At 38.6% G+C, this 19,622-nt stretch overlaps 2 protein-coding genes across 2 annotated transcripts in view; one reads left to right on the top strand and one right to left on the bottom strand.

Annotated features, from left to right (window-relative positions):
• The window catches only part of LOC133542415 (protein disulfide-isomerase A6-like), a 34,088-nt gene extending 32,248 nt beyond the window's left edge, over positions 1-1,840 (top strand). Inside the window, exon 13 of the mRNA XM_061886506.1 lies at positions 1,330-1,840. Within this exon, the coding sequence (XP_061742490.1) occupies positions 1,330-1,401 (72 nt within the window). The 3' untranslated portion in view covers positions 1,402-1,840. The remainder of the gene's footprint in view (positions 1-1,329) is intronic.
• On the bottom strand, positions 1,615-16,065 carry LOC133542416 (hippocalcin-like protein 1). The gene is made up of 3 exons (XM_061886507.1): positions 15,598-16,065; positions 11,505-11,610; positions 1,615-2,316 (listed from the first exon to the last, which is right to left on the bottom strand). The coding sequence occupies exons 1-3, from the start codon at positions 15,973-15,975 to the stop codon at positions 2,219-2,221; spliced, it is 582 nt and encodes a 193-aa protein (XP_061742491.1). The 5' UTR covers positions 15,976-16,065; the 3' UTR covers positions 1,615-2,218.
• Positions 16,066-19,622: the final 3,557 nt, after the last annotated feature.

The raw sequence follows: 19,622 nt of genomic DNA, 5'->3' as shown, positions 1-19,622 counted from the left end.
TTTTTTTGTCTTTTTTTTTGAGCAACGTAAAAAAAAACAAAATAAAGACAGAAGGAAAAAAAAACTCCCTGCATGGCAGCTTTGTGTCAACATTGCCACTTTTTCTCATTAGATTTCACTTCATTCCAATTTTTTTTTTAATTTTTGCAATACTATCAATTTTGCAATGTTTGCAGAATGTGTGGCGGGCCGGTAAACGATTAGCCGCGGGCCTTAAATGGCCCCCGGGCCGCATTTTGGACACCCCTGTATTAAACAATGCAACAAGGTTTTTGGAAATAAATCAACTCAAGTTATGCCATATTTATTATTATTGAAGTCACAAAGGGCATTATTATTTTTTTTTAACATGCCTCAAAACAGCAGCGTGGAATTTGGGACTTGCTCTCCCTGAGAGAGCATGAGGAGGTTTAGGTGGGCGGGGTTGAGAGGGTAGCAGGGGGTGTATATTGTAGCGTCCCGGAAAAGTTAGTGCTGCAAGGGGTTCTGGGAATTTGTTCTGTTGTGTTATGGTGCAGATGTTCTCCCGAAATGTGTCATTCTTGTTTGGTGTGGGTTCACAGTGTGGCGCATATTTGTAACAGTGTTCAAGTTGTTTATACGGCCACCCTCAGTGTGACCTGTACGACTGTTGACCAAGTATGCATTGCATTCACTTTGTGTGTGTGAAAAGCCGTTGATATTATGTGATTGGGCCGGCAGACAAAGGCAGTGCCTCTAAGGTTTCTTGGCGCTCTGTACTTCTCCCTACGTCCATGTACCACTCTGTACAGCAGCATTTTAAAGTCATAAATTTTACTTTTTGAAACAGATACCGATAATTTCCGATGTCACATTTTAAAGCATTTATCGGCCGATAATATCGGACTGCCGATAAACATCTCTAAATTTGTTGCGTTTAGACCAGATGTTCCTCCGATGACACCTAAGCTGATTTTAAATGAACACAAAGAACAGAATAGGTATTTTGCAATTTATTCCAAAGCTTTGGAGGGACCAACCTAAAAAACAACACATTCAATTCGCATCGCCCAGTTGATCTGAAAACCCTCCGGAAGTCTTGTTTTTTTCCATACACAACTCTCCCCCCCTCATTCCTACAGCTTCAAGGTTCACACATGCACACTACTTAGCAGCCAACCATAAAGAGCACAAATGGAAAAACACTATCTGTTTTCAAATATGACTATGGAAAATAAATAACTCAAAAATATGGATATACTGTATGTAGATATCTATCTCCGTCAGACTGCATCCTTTCTGATTTTGAATGTGTCAGGGATGCAGGACATCACTAACATGCTCACTGTCTTATTTTCTATCCCCCAGCTTCCAGAGGAGGAGGACTACGACCTGAGTGACGTTGAACTGGATGACATCTCTGGGAAAACAGAGTTATGAGTCCTTCAATTAAAAAAAAAAAACGGGGCAAGAATCCGACCCGGACTGTTCAGCCTGGATCTGGTTCGGGTCCTAGGCGACCTTCACCTTCCTTCTCCCGTGGATGAAAGGAAGGCCTGGTCGGTCGCAGTTACTGAAATACTCCAGAGAAGACTCCTCAAAGTCACACACAGTGTCTGATCCCTCAGTTAACTGCTGAAACAATTGAGCATATTTAAGCTCCGATTGTAATTCTTTTTTTTTTTTTTTGATTGTTCATCCGTGTCTATTTTAAAATGTGGACTCAAACTTGTCAATGTCAAGCCATCTATTTTTTTTTTTTTTTTTTTTTTGTGGTTTCAGGATAAAGCAGTTGGGGAAGTGTGTAGATTTTTCTTACACAAACTTTATTTCAATTGTGTGAAAACATGTTTGTTACAATAATAAAACAATAAACAACCACCGTCTCCGTATTTAAAGTCACTATATCAAAAAGGTTGCATTCCACAGAGTGCATGCAATACTATAGGCATATACACGTTATGTATAAAGCATTCCTGAGCAACATTGAAGTCACTTTTCAACAGTTTTTAAGTCAAATTGAACTTGGAATTGCTGGAGTCATAACACTTGGTAGGTAAGCGGTCCAGTCACTATAAATACATGGTATGGCACTTTGGGGGCAAAAAAAAAACAAAAACGTTAGGAGGCAGGAGAAAAAGCATATCCACAGAAAAGAAGCCACGATAATGTAAACATAAGACGTGGAGTGCTATACCGTTTATGTCCTGACCATGTTTTTTTTTTGCCATTCTATTAGGTCAACAACCGTGCGGCCTCAGAACTGGCGAGACGTTCCCTGATCGGACTGTAGCAGTCTGACAATGGACGGGTCGCTCTTGGCACCTTTAATGAACTCCTCCAAGGACAATCGACCTGTCCGGTACATGGCACAAAAGCAGCACACTTCAACCGGGCGTTGTTGGAAAGACTTGTAACATGCAACATGCTGAAGTGAGATGAAAAACCGTGAAATAACCAAGTGTCAAAATAAGGGCGGTCCTTGATAAAGACGGGGATTTTATTTTTTTCCGGTTAACTATATTTTTAATTTTCCTGAGGGAATGCTCCAGAAAAAAAATAATAAAGTACTATCTAGCTAAAGAATGTGTAACTCTTGAGGGTAAACTGCAATTTGAAGGAATTTTTGCTAGTCATTCACAATCCTTACGTAAGACAAGAACACATTTAAATTTTTTTTAAGACTTTCTAAGCAAAAGTCAGCTCGAAATGCAGGTCATGGGATTTTGCTCTATTCCTGTCTATACAGAGTTTAAAAACCTCCAACAAAATGTTATATACGCACTATAGTGAGGGTGAAATCACCAAAATGCCAATCTTGAGACCTTCGAATTCGGGAGATGGGGGGATATTTATAGCTAGAATTCACTGGATTTCAAGTATTTATTATATATATGTATCTATATATTTATTTATGTATGTATGTATATATATATATATATATGTACGTATATATACTGTATGTATGTATATATATATATATATGCATGTATATATATATGTATATATATATATGTATGGATGTATATATATGTGTATATATATATATGTACATATATATATATATAAATATGTATATATATATATGTATATATGTATATATATACATCCATACATATATATATATAAATATGTATATATATGTATATATATATACATCCATACATATACATATATATATATATAAATATGTATATATGTATATATATACATCCATACATATATACATCCATACATATATACATCCATACATATATACATATATATATATAAATATGTATATATGTATATATATACATCCATACATATATACATATATATATATATATATATACATATATATATATATATATAATTCACTGAAATTCCAGTATTTCTTTTATATACTATATATTTATATTTATATATTTTTTTATGTTTTATTGTTTTGTTTTTTAATGTTTTAGTGTTTCGTTTTTAATGTTTTGTATTGTGTTTTTATATGTTTAATGGATCTTAAGGTCTGCAATAAAGATTGATGATATATATATGTGTGTATATATATATATATGTTTATGTATATATATGTTTATATACATATATATAAAAGAAATACTTGAATTTCAGTGAATTCTAGCTATCTGCTGAAATTCAAGTATTTCATATATATATATATATATATATATATATATATATATATATATATATATATATATATAAGAAATACTTAAATTTAAGCGTTCATTTATTTACACATATACACACACATAACACTCCTCTCTACTCATTATTGTATTTGAAAGTGCAATGCTTTGCAGCCAGTAGCAACACCTTTGAAGGAGCATAGGTATGGGCAGCATCTGTGACATTTAATTTGTAGGAAAAGGAGTGAGTTTAGGGTTGAATTGTCCAGCCTCGTTCTATTCTCTGTCACTATCTTTTTTTTGGACATTACTACTTGCCGTAGTTTGGAAGCAATGCATGATGGGATTCCGGATGTTGTGTGTCAGTGTATTAACGTGCCGGCTGGAATAAACACACGCTGAGCTATAGCTCCGTGCCTGCCTACTTTATGGGTTGTAGATAAACCGATGGATAACGGAGACGTATATAATAGTCTCCTTGTTGTGTGTGTGCAGTTGTGCACTCTCTAAAAGCCGTAGATGTTATAACGTGACTGGGCCGGCACGCTGTTTATATGGAGGAAAAGTGGATGTGACGTCAGGTTGTCCTCACTCAGGTCCGGCTGGAAATCGGGAGAAATTCGGGAGAACGGTTGTCCCGGGGGATTTTCGGGAGAGGCACTGAAATTTGGGAATATCCCGGAAAATTTGGTGAGGGTTGGCAAGTATATCCACCGCTGCTGCTCACTGCTCCCCTCACCTTGAAACAAGGGGATGGGTCAAATGCAGAGAGTAATTCCGCCACACCTAGTGTGTGCGTGTGACTATCAGTGGTACTTTTAACTTTTTTAACTAAGTATATATGTAATGCAGTGGTGGGCCAGCAATGTCTTCTATGCTGGCCTAACAAAACCAGAAATCATGATCATAATTAAAGATAAAAGTTTTTTTTATTTTTTTTATTTCCCTAAATATCTAAAATTATCCATATTCCTTTCATGTCATATTATGCTCCTTCCAGTGCGGTTGGTTTTAGGTTAGAGTTTGTAACCAATCAGAGTTGCAATTCCAAAGCAGGTATAAAATAGACTAAAGCAGGGGGGTCTAAAGTGCGGCCCGGGGGCCATTTACGGCCCACAGGTCAATTTTAACGGCCCCACGGTGAATTTAGAAATACAACTGAAAAAAATTGAAAACATAAAAAGTGATATAAAAGAGCAAACAGGTGAAATGTAACAAGAAAATGTTGCAATGCTTTAATCAATCAATCAAGCTGCCATGCAGGTTGTTTCTTTCTTTTAAAAATAATAATGAATCAAAATCAATGTCATTTTGAATTATTGACCTATTCAAGGCTTCAATTACGTCAAATTAAATATTCCACTTTGAGATATTTTTGGGGGAAAATGTTGCATATTTTGTGTTTTGCCATATAAAAAACTGAGCTGTTTTTTTTAAAGAAGGGCCTAAAACATACAAACAAAAAACATAAACAACAATAAAACTTAAAATTGACGGATATATCTGAAGTTGATCTCCAGTTTATTGTGCTAAAAGTAAACTGTAAAAAAAATGTATAATTTATTTTTTAACACTTTAATGAGTAGGACACTTTTGGATCCCCAATTATTTTTGGCGTGATTTGTTTTTAAGTGTCATTGCTCAAAAAATAATAATGAATCCAAATCCAAAATTAAGGCTCCAATTATTATATAATCTCAAATATTCCACCTAAAAAAGTTATTGGGTGAAAATATGGCATATTTTGTGTTTTTTCCCCAAAAAAATTCGAATATTGATCTAGAGATTTAAAACTTGCATAATAATAAAAATAATAATATTGAATAATGACACATTTTTTATATATTTTTTTTACCAAAACCCTTTATGGTCCCCGGGATCATAACTGAGTGGAGGCCTAAATGTATATATATTTTTACATATATTTTATTGGTTTTTAAAATAAAAATTATGAAAATGGCCCCCGCTTGCGATGTGAATTGTGTGAATTAGTGAATAATATTTATATAGCGCTTTTCTCAAGTGACTCAAAGCGCTTTACATAGTGAAACCCAATATCTAAGTTACATTTAAACCAGTGTGGGTGGCACTGGGAGCAGGTGGGTAAAGTGCCTTGCCCAAGGACACAACGGCAGTGACTAGGATGGCACAAGCGGGAATCGAACCTGCAACCCTCAAGTTGCTGGCACGGCCTCTCTACCAACCGAGAGGGCGATTTGTCCAGGGTGTACCCTGCCTTCCGCCCGATTGTAGCTGAGATAAGCGCCAGAAGGCGCCAAAAGGGAATAAGCGGTAGGAAATGGATGGATGGATGGATGGGCCCCCGCTTGCTTTGATTTTTAAGTGTGCGGCCCTCAGTGGAAAAAGTTTGGACACCCCTGGACTAAAGGCTTTATATTGCTTTTAGTCTATTTTATACCTGCATGTCCTTTCCATCTTTTTTTTCACTTGTAATTGAGCTACTGTGTGGAACAATTATTCCTTGTAGATCATTAAAGTTATTCCAAGTCTAAGTCTATTCAGCGAGCTTACGTTGCCATGCTGCACTATCAGTGAACTTGCACATACAGTTGATAGACAGTTGCAATAGCCAATCAGATCACGAGTTGTTGTCAGTAAGGCCTTCTCGATCAGTGGTTCTCAACCTTTTTTCAGTGATGTACCCCCGGTGAACATTTTTTTTAATTTCAAGTACCCCCTAATCAGAGCAAAGCATTTTTGGTAGAAAAAAAGAGATAAAGAAGTAAAATACAGCACTATGTCATCAGTTTCTGATTTATTAAATTGTATAACAGTGCAAAATATGGCTCATTTTGTAGTGGTCTTTCTTGAACTATTTGGAAAAATAGATATAAAAATAACTAGTGATTAAATTCTAAATAAAGATTTCCACACATAGAAGTAATCATCAACTTAAAGTGCCCTCTTTGGGGATTGTAATAGAGATCCATCTGGATTCATGAACTTCATTCTAAAGATTTCTTCACAAAAAAAAGAAATCTTTAACATCAATATTTATGGAACGTGTCCACAAAAATGAATATTGCATTGTTGCATTTCTTTGCACGGTTTATGAACTCGCATTCATATTTTGCTGAAGTATTATTCAATAAATACATTTATAAAGGATTTTTGAATTGTTGCTATTTTTAGAATATTTAAAGAAAAATATCACATACCCCTTGGCATACCTTCAAGTACCCCCAGGGGTATGCGTACCCCCATTTGAAAACCACTTAACGTTGAACGTGACATTTAGGCGTCCTGTGATTGGACAATCACTGTGACCGTCAGCGAATGAATTAGAGTTGATAGACAGTTGCGACAGCCAATCAGATCACAGGTTATCTACCCCAAGTAGCCTGATGTTAACGAGCCTGTGATTGAACACTCACTTGTCATTCAAAAGTGAGTATCCAATCACACCAGTTGCAACTTAGCAGGAAGCAGGAAGTCTTGACCCACCAAGAAGGAGAACAAAATGTGGATTAGGTGGCAGACACACATTTGCAAGGCCATTTTCAGGAAGGATGTTTAAAGAGAAACTACATCTTGTGAGATGATGTCGGCGATGAAGTGGGGAAATGCTCGCCATTTCCACTCCAATCAGCCGACTACGAGGGGCGTCGAAGGCGTTCTGCAAATAGTGAGTTCAAATGTTCCATTAATTTTCTACCGCTTGTCTCGTTCGGGGTCGCTGGAGCCTATCTCAGCTGCGGAAGGCCGTGTACACCCTGGACAAGTCGCTACCTCATCGCAGATAGACGGACAACATTCAAACTCTAGGGCGGGGGTCGGCAACCCACGGCTCTAGAGCCGCATGCGGCTCTTAAGCGCCGCACTAGTGGCTGTCTGGAGCTTTTTCAAAAATGTATGAAAAATGGAAAAAGATAAGGGGAAAAAAATACAAAAAATATATTTTCTGCTTTAGTATGGTTTCTGTAGGAGGACAAACACAACACAAACCTCCCTAACTGTTATAAAGCACACTATTCACATTAAACATGCTTCACTAATTCGAGTATTTGGCGAGTGCCGTTTTGTCCTACTAATTTTGGCGGTCCTTCAACTCACCGTAGTTTGTTTAAATGTACAATTTTCTCCGACTTTCTAAGACGTGTTTTATGCTCTTTAGCGCCGCCCTAGTGGCTCTCTGGAGCTTTTTCAAAAATGTATGAAAAATGGAAAAAGATAAGGGGAAAAAAATACAACAAATATATATTCTGCTTTAATATGGTTTCTGTATGAGGACAAACATGACACGAACCTCCCTAATTGTTATAAAGCACACTATTCACATTAAACATGCTTCACTAATTCGAGTATTTGGCCAGCGCCGTTTTGTCCTACTAATTTTGGCGGCCCTTGAACTCACCGTAGTTTGTTTACATGTAAAACTTTCTCCGACTTTCTTAGACGTGTTTTATGCCACTTCTTTTTCTGTCTCATTTTGTCCACCAAACTTTTAACGTTGTGTGTGAATGCACAAAGGTGAGTTTTGTTGACGTTATTGACTTGTGTGGAGTGCTAAGCAGACATATTTGATCACTGTAAAATAATCGATGCTAACATGCTATTTAGGCTAGCTATATGCACATATTGCATCATTATGCCTCATTTGTTGGTATATTTGAGGTCATTTAGTTTCCTTTAAGTCCTCATAATTCAATTTATATCTCATGACACACTATATGTATGTAATATGGCTTTTAATTTTTTGCGGCTCCAGACATATTTGTTTTTGTATTTTTGGACCAATATAGCTCTTTCAACATTTTTGATTGCCGACCCCAGCTCTAGGGCCAATTTAGGGATGCCAATCAACCTATGAGTTCAAACATTTTATATCTGTATTTTTCATGTTTAATATGTTTTTTGCAATCAAAATTTTGACCGTACCACATAAGATATATTTTAATTGCCGATGCGGGTTTATTGGTTTTTAAATGTGCCAGAAAAGAACCCGTTTTGTACACTGTTGGTGGTGATTGAATAACCTGACTCTTGCCAGATCTTTGTGATTATTAATAATATATAATTACATTTCACCAACTAAGAGGCTCAGCATTAGCTATTTTGTGAAAAAAGTATTTCCTTGGCGTTAGCACTTATAGTTACAATATCGCTAATACTAATAAGGTCACAAGATGTATTTTTGGCTGCTTTTGAATGTTTTTAGAGGGCTGTATGGGCACGATATAGTTCTCCCATTAGCTGCATTGTTAGCCAACTCATACTTTTACTAACGTAAATGCATAAAAAAGAAAAACATATGTGTTCTTGTCTTTCATAGGGATTGTGGATGATGGGTAAAATTCCCCCCAAAAAGTGCAGTTCCCCTTTAAGCGTATGTGTACCTTCCGTTCATTCTATTCTTAAACGCAAATCAAAAAACAAAATTAGGAATGTTTTTTGATTTTTATAATATATGGCTGATTTTAAAACAAAAAAAAAAGGGTAGATTTTCAATAAAATATTGCCATAAAATTTTACTTTGTGCTGTTTTCCGGTTTGTGTGCCGTCCGTTCATTCAATTTCCAATTCTTAAAAGCTAAACAAAAAACAAAATAAAGCCGTTTTTTTAGATTTTTACTATATATGGCATATTTTAAAACGGACAAAGAGTTGATTTTCAATAAAATATTGCCGTAAAATTGAATTTTGTGCCGTTTTCCGGTTTGTGTACCTTGCGTTCATTCTATTTTCAATTCTTAAATGCAAATCAAAACACAAAATTAGGGTCGTTTTTGGATTTTTATTATATATGGCTGATTTAAAAAAATAAATAAATAAAAAATTGGAGATTTTCATTAAAATATTGCCATAAAATTGAATTTTGTGCCGTTTTCCGGTTTGTGTACCTTCTGTTTATTCTATTTCCAATTTTTAAATGCAAATCAAAAAACAAAATTAGGACTGTTTTTCGATTTTTATTAAATATGGCATATTTTAAAACAAACAAAAAAAGGGTTGAATTTCATTAAAATATTGCCATAAAATGTAATTTTGTGCCGTTTTCCGGTTCGTGCACTTCAAAAACTGAAATCTAAGTACAAACCCCGTTTCCATATGAGGTGGGAAATTGTGTTAGATGTAAATATAAACGGAATACAATAATTTTCAAATACTTTTCAACCCATATTCAATTTAATACACTACAAAGACAAGATATTTGATGTTCAAACTCATGAACTTTATTTTTTTTTGCAAATAATAATTAACTTAGAATTTCATAGCTGCAAAACGTGCCAAAGTAGTTGGGAAAGGGCATGTTCACCACTGTGTTACTTCACTTTTTGTTTTAACAACACTCAATAAACGTTTGGGAACTGAGGAAACTAATTGTTGAAGCTTTGAAAGTGGAATTCTTTCCCATTCTTGTTTTATGTAAAGCTTCAGTCGTTCAACAGTCCGGGGTCTCCGCTGTCGTATTTTACGCTTCATAATGCGCCGCACATTTTCCATGGAAGACAGGTCTGGACTGCAGGCGGGCCTGGAAAATACCTGCACTCTTTTTTTTAAGAAGCCACACTGTTGTAACACGTGCTGAATGTCTTGGCATTGTCTTGCTGAAATAAGCAGGGGCATCCATGAAAAAAACGGCGCTTAGATGGCAACATATGTTGTTCCAAAACCTTTATGTACCTTTCAGCATTAATGGCACCTTCACAGATGTGTAAGTTACCCATGCCTTGGGCACTAATGCACCCCCATACCATCACAGATGCTGGCTTTTCAACTTTGCGTCGATAACAGTCTGGATGACACAATGTCGAATATTTCCAAAAACAATTTGAAATGTGGACTCGTCAGACAACAGAACACTTTTCCACTTTGCATTAGTCCACCTTAGATGATCTCGGGCTCAGAAAAAGCCGACAGCGTTTCTGGATGTTGTTGATAAATGGCTTTCACTTTGCATAGTAGAGCTTGAACTTGCACTTACAGATGTAGCGACGAACTGTATTTAGTGACAGTGGTTTTCTGAAGTGTTCCTGAGCCTATGTGGTGAGATCCTTTAGAGATTGATGTCGGTTTTTGATACAGTGCCGTCTGAGGGATCGAAGGTCACGGTCATTCAATGTTGGTTTCTGGCCATGCCGCTTACGTGGAGTGATTTCTCCAGATTCTCTGAACCTTTTGATGATATTATGGACCGTAGATGTTGAAATCCCTAAATTTCTTACAATTGCACTTTGAGAAACGTTGTTCTTAAACTGTTTGACTATTTGCTCACGCAGTTGTGGACAAAGGGGTGTACCTCGCCCCATCCTTTCTTGTGAAAGACTGAGCATTTTTGGGGAAGCTGTTTTTATACCCAATCATTGCACCCACCTGTTCCCAATTAGCCTGCACACCTGTGGGATGTTCCAAATAAGTGTTTGATGAGCATTCCTCAACTTTATCAGTATTTATTGCCACCTTTCCCAACGTCTTTGTCACGTGTTGCTGGCATCAAATTGTAAAGTTAATGATTATTTGCAAAAAAAAAAAAAAAAGTTTATCAGTTTGAACATCAAATATGTTGTAGTGCATTCAATTGAATATGAGTTCAAAAGGATTTGCAAATCATTGTATTCTGTTTATATTTACATCCAACACAATTTCCCAACTCATATGGAGACGGGGTTTGTATCTTGTCTTTGCAGTCTATTCAATTGAATATAAGTTGAAAAGGATTTGCCAATCATTGTATTGTGTTCTTTATTTACTAATTACACAACGTGCCATCTTCACTCGTTTTGGGTTTTATAGATTTTTAATGAATCATTTCTATTTAATTTGTTCATCACTGTGACCAATTAACAGCGACAAACAAGGGACGGCTGTAATGCTCTGTTTGCAGTTGCGTAACTCGTGTTAGGTGCTAAAGCAGTGTTTTAGTTGGAACAGACAAACATAGAAGAACATCAGCCTCACCGTCGTTGTCGATGTCCATCTGTCTAAAGATCTTATCCGTCCGCTTTTCCGGGGTGGATTCATCCTCGGGCATCTTCATGACTGACGACACCATCTTGTAAATGGCCTAGGAAAACGGATGGACACAGTTTTTTTGTTGTTTTTTTTTTACTCACGGCATTACTCGACTGTTAACGTTGTGGGGAAAAAAGGCGTGTGCTGTACAAAAAGGATTACTTCTCCCGAAAACCAGGAAAGCACGTAGGCAAAATCACCTGAGGAGTAACAAAAGCACTGATGCATTTCTTATGGGCAAACACAAAAGGCTAAAGCCAATATTGTTGATATGAGCCAGCAGGCAGCTCTCCATCCTGGAGGAGTAAAAATAACCACAGAAAGGGCAGGAGAAAACATCTCGTCCTACCTGCGCTAAAATAGTGTTTATTGAAAGCTGACACAGCTGATAGATGAAGAGGAATTAATTGTAAAATAAGCAGTCTATGTAAACATTGTTCCCCTATTAGAAACTCATCAAATTGTGAGTTTGACAAACATTTCCAAGTATAGAGTTATTGAGTCACAAGCTAACTATTATAATTTTACATTTTGGGAGAACATCCGCACCGTAACACAACATAAAGACAACAGAACAAATACACGGAACCCCTTGCAGCACTAACTCTTCATCATTTATCACCGCCTCTGCGTGATGATAAAAAAATGTTTAAAAAATTAGCCTGATCTGTACAGAAGGTACCGAATTTGGTACTTTTATAGACATCGACTAGTCCAGTATTGATTCTCTTAAAAGCCCACTGAAATTAGATTTTCTTATTTAAACGGGGATAGCAGGTCCATTCTATGTGTCATACTTGATCAATTCGCGATATTGCCATATTTTTGCCGAAAGGATTTAGTAGAGAACATAGACGATAAAGTTTGCAACTTTAGGTCGCTAATAAAAAAGCCTTGCCGATGTGCGCGTGACGTCACGGGTTGTAGGGCTCCTCGCATCTGAACATTGTTTACAATCGTAGCCAGCAGCAGCTATAGCTATTCGGACCGAGAAAGCGACAATTTCCCCATCAATTTGAGCGAGGATGAAAGATTCGTGGATGAGGAAATTCAGAGTGAAGACATAGAAAAAAGAAAAAAAAAGGCGAGAGCAGTGAGAGCAATTCAGATGTTTTTAGACACATTTACAAGGATAATTCTGGTAAATCCCTTATCTGCTTATTGTGTTGCTAGTGTTTTAGTGAGTTAAATAGTACCTTAAAGTCGGAGGGGTGTGGCCACGGGTGTGTTGACGCCAGAGTCTCTGAGTCACGAAGCTGCAGCAGGACAGAAGCTCCACTGAGCAGACTTATTATCACAATTTTCTCACCGAAAACTGCCGGTTGACATGTAGTCGGGATCCATGTTCGCTTGACCGCTCTGATCCGTAGTAAACCTTCACCTCCGGGAATTTTAAACAAGGAAACACTGTGTGTTTGTGTGGCTAAGGGCTAAAAGCTTCCCACCTCCATCTTTCTACTTTGACGTCTCCATTATTAATTGAACAAATCGCAAAAGATTCAGCAACACAGATGTCCAGAATACTGTGTCATTATGTGATAAAGCAGACTACCTATAGCTTGGATCGGGCTGGAAAATAATGTCCACTACAACCCGACACGTCAAACGCACGCGTCATCATACCGCTACGTTTTCAACACGACACTTGGCGGGAAATTTAAAATTGCAATTTAGTAAACTAAAAAGGCCGTATTGGCATGTGTTGCAATGTTAATATTTCATCATTGATGTATAAACTATCAGACTGTGTGGTGGGTAGTAGAGGCTTTCAGTAGGCCTTTAAACTCCAACCGTGCCATATTTTGATACTTTTGTTGCACGTGACGTCACGGCCGGGTGCAGACTCGGTCGGCCTAAACCAGACCTGGGCAAATTAAGGCCCGGGGGCCCGCATGCGGGCACGTTAAGCTTTTCAATCTGGACCGTCAGACATTTCCGAATAATTTTTTTTAAGAGATGTCCGATTATGGCTTTTTTGCCGATATCCAATAATCCGATATTGTCCAACTCTTACCGATACCGATAAATACAGTCGTGGAATGAACACATTATTGTGCCTAATTTCGTTGTGATGCCCCGCTGGATGCATTAAACAATGTAACAAGGTTTTCCAAAATAAATCAACTCAAGTTATGGAAAAAAAATGCCAACATGGCACTGCCATATTTATCATTGAAGTCACAAAGTGCATTATTTTTTTTAGCATGCCTCAAAACAGCAGCTTGGAATTTGGAGGAGGTTGAAGTGGGCAGTGTTGGGGTGGGAGGTTGCGAAGGGGGGTGTATATTGTAGTACCCTGGAAGAGTTAGTGCTGCAAGGGTTTCTGGGTATTTGTTCTGTTGTGTTACCGTGCGGATGTTCTCCCGAAATGTGTTTGTCATTCTTGTTTGGTGTGGGTTCACAGTGTGGCGTATATTTGTAACAGTGTTAAAGTTGTTTATACGGCCACCCTCAGTGTGACCTGTATGGCTGTTGACCAAGTATGCGTTGCATTCACTTGTGTGTGTGAAAAGTCATAGATATAATGTGATTGGGCCGGCACGCTAGAGGCAGTGCCTTTAAGGCATGCTCCCAATATTGATGTCTGGGTGAAATTCGGGAGAATGGTTGCCCCGGAGATTTTCGGGAGGGGCACTGATATTCGGGAGTCTCACGGGAAAATGGGGAAGGTTGGCAAGAATGACTATGAGACGCAACTGCTCTGTACTTCTCCCTACGTCCGTGTACCACTCAGTACAGCGGCGTTTTAAAAAGTCATAAATTTTACTTTTTGAAACATATACCGATAATTTCCGATATAACATTTTAAAGCATTTATTGGCCGATAATATCCGCAGTCATATGCGCCACACATTTTCGATGGGAGACAGGTGTGGACTGCAGGTGGGCCAGGAAAGTACCCGCACTCTTTTACTACGAAGCCACGCTGTTGTAACACGTGGCTTGGCATTGTTTTGCTGAAATAAGCAGGGGCGTCCATGATAATGTTGCATGGATGACAACATATGTTTCTCCAAAACCTATATGGACCATTCAGCATTAATGGTGCCTTCACAGATGTGTAAGTTACCCATGCCTTGGGCACTAGTACACCCCCATACCGTCACAGATGCTGGCTTTTGAACTTTGCGCCTTGGTTATTTTCCTCTTTGTTCTGGAGGACACCTCGTCCACAGTTTCCAAAAACAATTTGAAATGTGTACTCGTCAGACCACAGAACACTTTTCCACTTTGCATCAGTCCATCTTAGATGAGCTCGGGCCCAGCGAAGCCGGCGGCGTTCCTGGGTGTTGTTGATAAATCGCTTTCGCTTTGCATAGTAGAGTTTTAACTTGCATTTACAGATGTAGCGACCAACTGTTGTTACTGACAGTGGTTTTATGATGTGTTCCTGAGCCCATGTAGTGATATCCTTTACACACGGATGTCTGTTTGTGATGCAGTACCGCCTGAGGGATCAAAGGTCCGTAATATCATCGCTTACGTGCAGGGATTTCTCCAGATACTCTGAACTTTTTGATGATTTTACGGACTGTAGATGGTAAAATCCCTAAATTCCTTGCAATAGCTCGTTGAGAAATGTTGTTCTAAAACTGTTTGACAATTTGCTTACAAATTGGTGACCCTCGCCCCATCCTTGTTTGTGAATTACTTAGCATTTCATGGAAGCTGTTTTTATACCCAATCATGGCACCCACCTGTTCCCAATTAGCCTGCACACCTGTGGGATGTTCCAAATAAGTGTTTGATGAGCATTCCTCAACTTTATCAGTATTTATTGCCACCTTTCCCAACTTCTTTGTCACGTGTTGCTGGCATCAAATTCTAAAGTTAATGATTATTTGCAACAACAAAAAAAGAGTTTATCAGTTTGAACATCAAATATGTTGTCTTTGTAGCATATTCAACTGGATATGGGTTGAAAAGGATTTGCAAATCCTTGTATTCCTTTTATATTTACATCTAATACCATTTCCCAACTCATATGGAAACAGGGTTAATAGTACCTGTGGGGAAAAAAGGCTTATCTGATCCTCACCTGGACTATCTCCAACATCTCAGCCCGGCTGATGTAGCCGTTCCCGTCGAGGTCGTACATGCTGAAGGCCCAGCGCAGTTTCTGCTCCAGCCCGCCCCGAGACGTCACACTCAGCGCGATGATGAACTCCCTGAAGTCGATGGTGGCGTCGCCGTTGGTGTCGAACGTGCGGAAGACGTGCTCGGCGAACTTGGAGGCGTCTCCGTAGGGGAAGAAGTTGGCGTAGATCTTCTTGAACTCCTCCACGGTCAGGTGGCCCGTGGGGCAGTCCTTGAGGAAGCCGCGGTACCACTCCTGCAGCTCGTGGTCGGTGAACTGCGTGTTCTCCCTCAAATCGTTGAGGACCTCGGGCCGGAGCTTACTGTTCTGTTTTCCCATGATGCAGTTGGGCCGGTGTTTCTTCAATGTCCCCCGCGAGATCTCCACACTCCCACTGCTTTTGTTTCAGACGACCACTCCGCTTCCTTCTCTCCTGCAGGGGACCGACAACGCTCATTAATATCCTTGATGGAAAATAATTAATGATTCATGGCTTCAACAAACTCACAGGTAGCAGTGTTGCCATTTCCTGACTCAGAAGACTGATAGTTTAATTCTCAGTTACCCTTAGGCGGGAATTATACTGGACTCTGGTGCAGTGTTTTTCAACCTTTTTTGAGCCAAGGCACATTTTTTTCATTGAAAAAATGCGGACACACACCACCAGCAGAAATCCTTAAAAACTGAAACTCAAAAGTCGTCGCAATTGTTGGATATGACTTTAAAGCAGGGGTGCCCATTACGTCGATCGCGAGCTACCAGTCGACCGCGGGGGGTGTGTCAGTCGATCTCCAGCCAGGCTTTTAAAAAAAATAGACCTAAAAATTAGTGATCATCAATCTTCACCAAGACGTCACTTAAATAACATTCACGGTACCGGAGGGTCTTGTGAGATGACGCTGGTTGCTGCAAGATCATTATTATGAAAATATGACCGAGAGGAAGGCGAGAAACACTTTTTATTTCAACAGACTCTCGCTTCCGTCAAAACTCTAAAGGCCGACTGCACATTTCCTATCTTCACAATAAAAGCCCTGCTTCATGCTGCCTGCGCTAACTAAATACAGAGTCTCGGAAAACTGGCGTGCACAAGCGATCCCTCAGAAAGCTGGCGTGCACATCACTTGTGCACGCCAGCTTTCCGAGACTCTTATTTTGTTAGCGCAGGCAGCATGAAGCAGGGCTTTTATTGTGAAGATAGGAAATGTGCAGTCAGCCTTTAGAGTTTTGACGGAAGCGACGGCGCGAAAGTCTGTTGAAATAAAAAGTGTTTCTCGCCTTCCTCTGTCATTTTTTCATAATAATGAACTGGCAGCAGCCAGCGTCATCTCACAAGACCCTCGGGTGCCGTGAATGTCAATCAAGCAAGCTACGGAATTTGCCGCCAAAGTTTTTCTTGTAAAGTGTATGGAAGCTGGATGAATTAGATGCCAAAAACCAACCACTTTTATGTGGTGTTGTACAGAAAGGACAACTTTTTTTCTCCTCCATTTGAAAATGTGGGCGTTATCATCATTACTGTCTGATTCCAAACAATGCAAGTCATCAGAATCAGGTAATACACCAACTTATATTCTTGTCTTCGTGAAAGAAAGACATCTATATGTGTTACACGTCCTTGTATTGTCATTAAACACATTTAACTTGTTTACAAAAATGTCTCTTTCATAAATAAATAAATAAATATAAATGAGGTAGATCCCCTCGAGTTGGTCAATTGAAAAGTAGCTCGCCTGCAGAAAAAGTGTGGGCACCCCTGCTTTAAAGCATAACCAAGGATGCATCGCTATAGCTCTTGTCTCAAAGTAAGTGTACTGTCACCAGCTGTCACATCACACCCTGACTTACTTTGAGATTTGTGCTGTTTTCCCGTGTGTCGTGTTTTAGTTCTTGTCTTGCGCTCCTATTTTGGTAGCTTTTTTGGGGTATTTTCCTGTAGCAGTTTCATGTCTTCCTTGACCGCTATTCCCCACACCTGCTTTGTTTTAGCAATCAAGAATACTTCAGTTGTTTTTATTCTTCTTTGTGGGGACATTGTGGATTGTCATGTCATGTTCGGATGTACTTTGTGGACGCTGTCTTTGCTCCACAGTAAGTCTTTGCTGTCGTCCAGCATTCTGTTTTTGTTTACTTTGTAGCCAGTTCAGTTTTAATTTTATTCTGCATAGCCTTCTCTAAGCTTCAATGCCTTTTCTCAGGGGCACTCACCTTTTGTTTATTTTTGGTTTAAGCATTGGACACCTTTTTTACCAGCACACTGCCTCTCGCTGTTTCTGACATCTACAAAGCAATTAGCTACCTGCCGCCACCTACTGATATGGGAGAGTATAACGTGGTAAGCCTGCCGATCTCCAGACAGTACAGACACTCAACAACGGCACATAATTTGCAGACTATAATTACTGGTTTGCAAAAAATATTTTTAAAGGCCTACTGAAAGCCACTACTACCGACCACGCAGTCTGATAGTTTATATATCAATGATGAAATATTAACATTGCAACACATGCCAATACGGCCTTTTTAGTTGACTAAATTGCAACTTTAAAATTTCCCGGGAGTTTCTTGTTGAAAATGTTGCGGAATGATGAGGCATACGCGTGACATCACGGACTGTAAGGAAATATTAGCGCTGCACCACACACAACTAAAAATCGTCTGTTTTAATCGCATAATTACACAGTATTTTGGACATCTGTGTTGCTGAATCTTTTGCAATTTGTTCAATTAATAATGGAGACTATAAAAAACAATGCTGTTAGTGGAAAGCGGTGGATTGCAGCTGCCTTTAGCACCGAGACACAGCCGGTGTTTCTTTGTTTGTTGTGAAGCTTTAACACAGAGCGGTCAAGCGAATATGTTTTCTCTACCACAACCAGCATGTTTTTGGAGGGGGAAATTGTGATATATATCTTACCGGAGACATCAATGGATTATTCGTCGTCAAATAAGTGTTCAACGCTTTAGTAGATGCCATGCCTCAATAAATCACCTCACCTTAAATAAATGCTTGGATGTCAAGGCCATCATTACCAAATGAACACAGTTAATATTAGTTATTTTGGTATGACTTATAGCAAAGTAAGTACAATAGAATTTGTAAAATAATAAAATGCTTTATGTTTCAGGTGTATTTATTTTTTTGTTAGATGATTATATTATTATGAGGTGGCGACTTGTCACCATTATTGTTCATACTGCATTAACATATGCTTATTTTAAACTTTCATGCAGAGAAGGAAATCACAAGTGAAGTGAAGTGAATTATATTTATATAGCGCTTTTCTCAAGTGACTCAAAGCGCTTTACATAGTGACACCCAATATCTAAGTTATATTTAAACCAGTGTGGGTGGCACTGGGAGCAGGTGGGTAAAGTGTCTTGCCCAAGGACACAACGGCAGTAACTAGGATGGCACAAGCGGGAATCGAACCTGCAACCCTTAAGTTGCTGGCACGGCCACTCTACCAACCGAGCTATTCCGCCCCACAAGTGGTATGTAGTTTATATTTTAGGGCTATCAAACATATAATCTGTCAAGATCCGGACCACGGATCATGATTTTGTTATGTTCTGTTAGTTTTGGACTCCCTGAGTTCCTGTTTTTGGGCACCCTTGGTTGTTACCATGGTTACTTATTATTTACACCTGTCTCTGAACTAAGTCAATTGACCAAAACTGTATTTATTAAACGGTTATTAAGCAGTGTCACAAACATTCATGCCATTTCAAAACAGAAAGTGCAAGATTGTCAGAGACATTTTAAAACAAGCTATGAGTGCACTTTTGTGCATGATGTCACTAAGATGATATATCAAAACAACACTAAATTAAAGTTTTCGTACAGAACGCCACTACAATAGTTTAAAATAAATAAAGTGCACTTTTGTGCATGATGTCACACAAGATATTTCAATAACTGTCAAATAAAAATTAGCTGAATAATAGGAAATCAAATAATGTTTGTATTTTGCTATGTGGTAGGT

The sequence above is a fragment of the Nerophis ophidion genome, linkage group LG24 (genome assembly GCF_033978795.1).
Source record: "Nerophis ophidion isolate RoL-2023_Sa linkage group LG24, RoL_Noph_v1.0, whole genome shotgun sequence".
In the NCBI taxonomy this organism is placed as follows: Eukaryota; Metazoa; Chordata; class Actinopteri; order Syngnathiformes; family Syngnathidae; genus Nerophis; species Nerophis ophidion.
The sequence above is the reverse complement of the archived record's forward strand: the minus strand, read 5'-3'. Positions and strand labels throughout refer to the sequence as shown.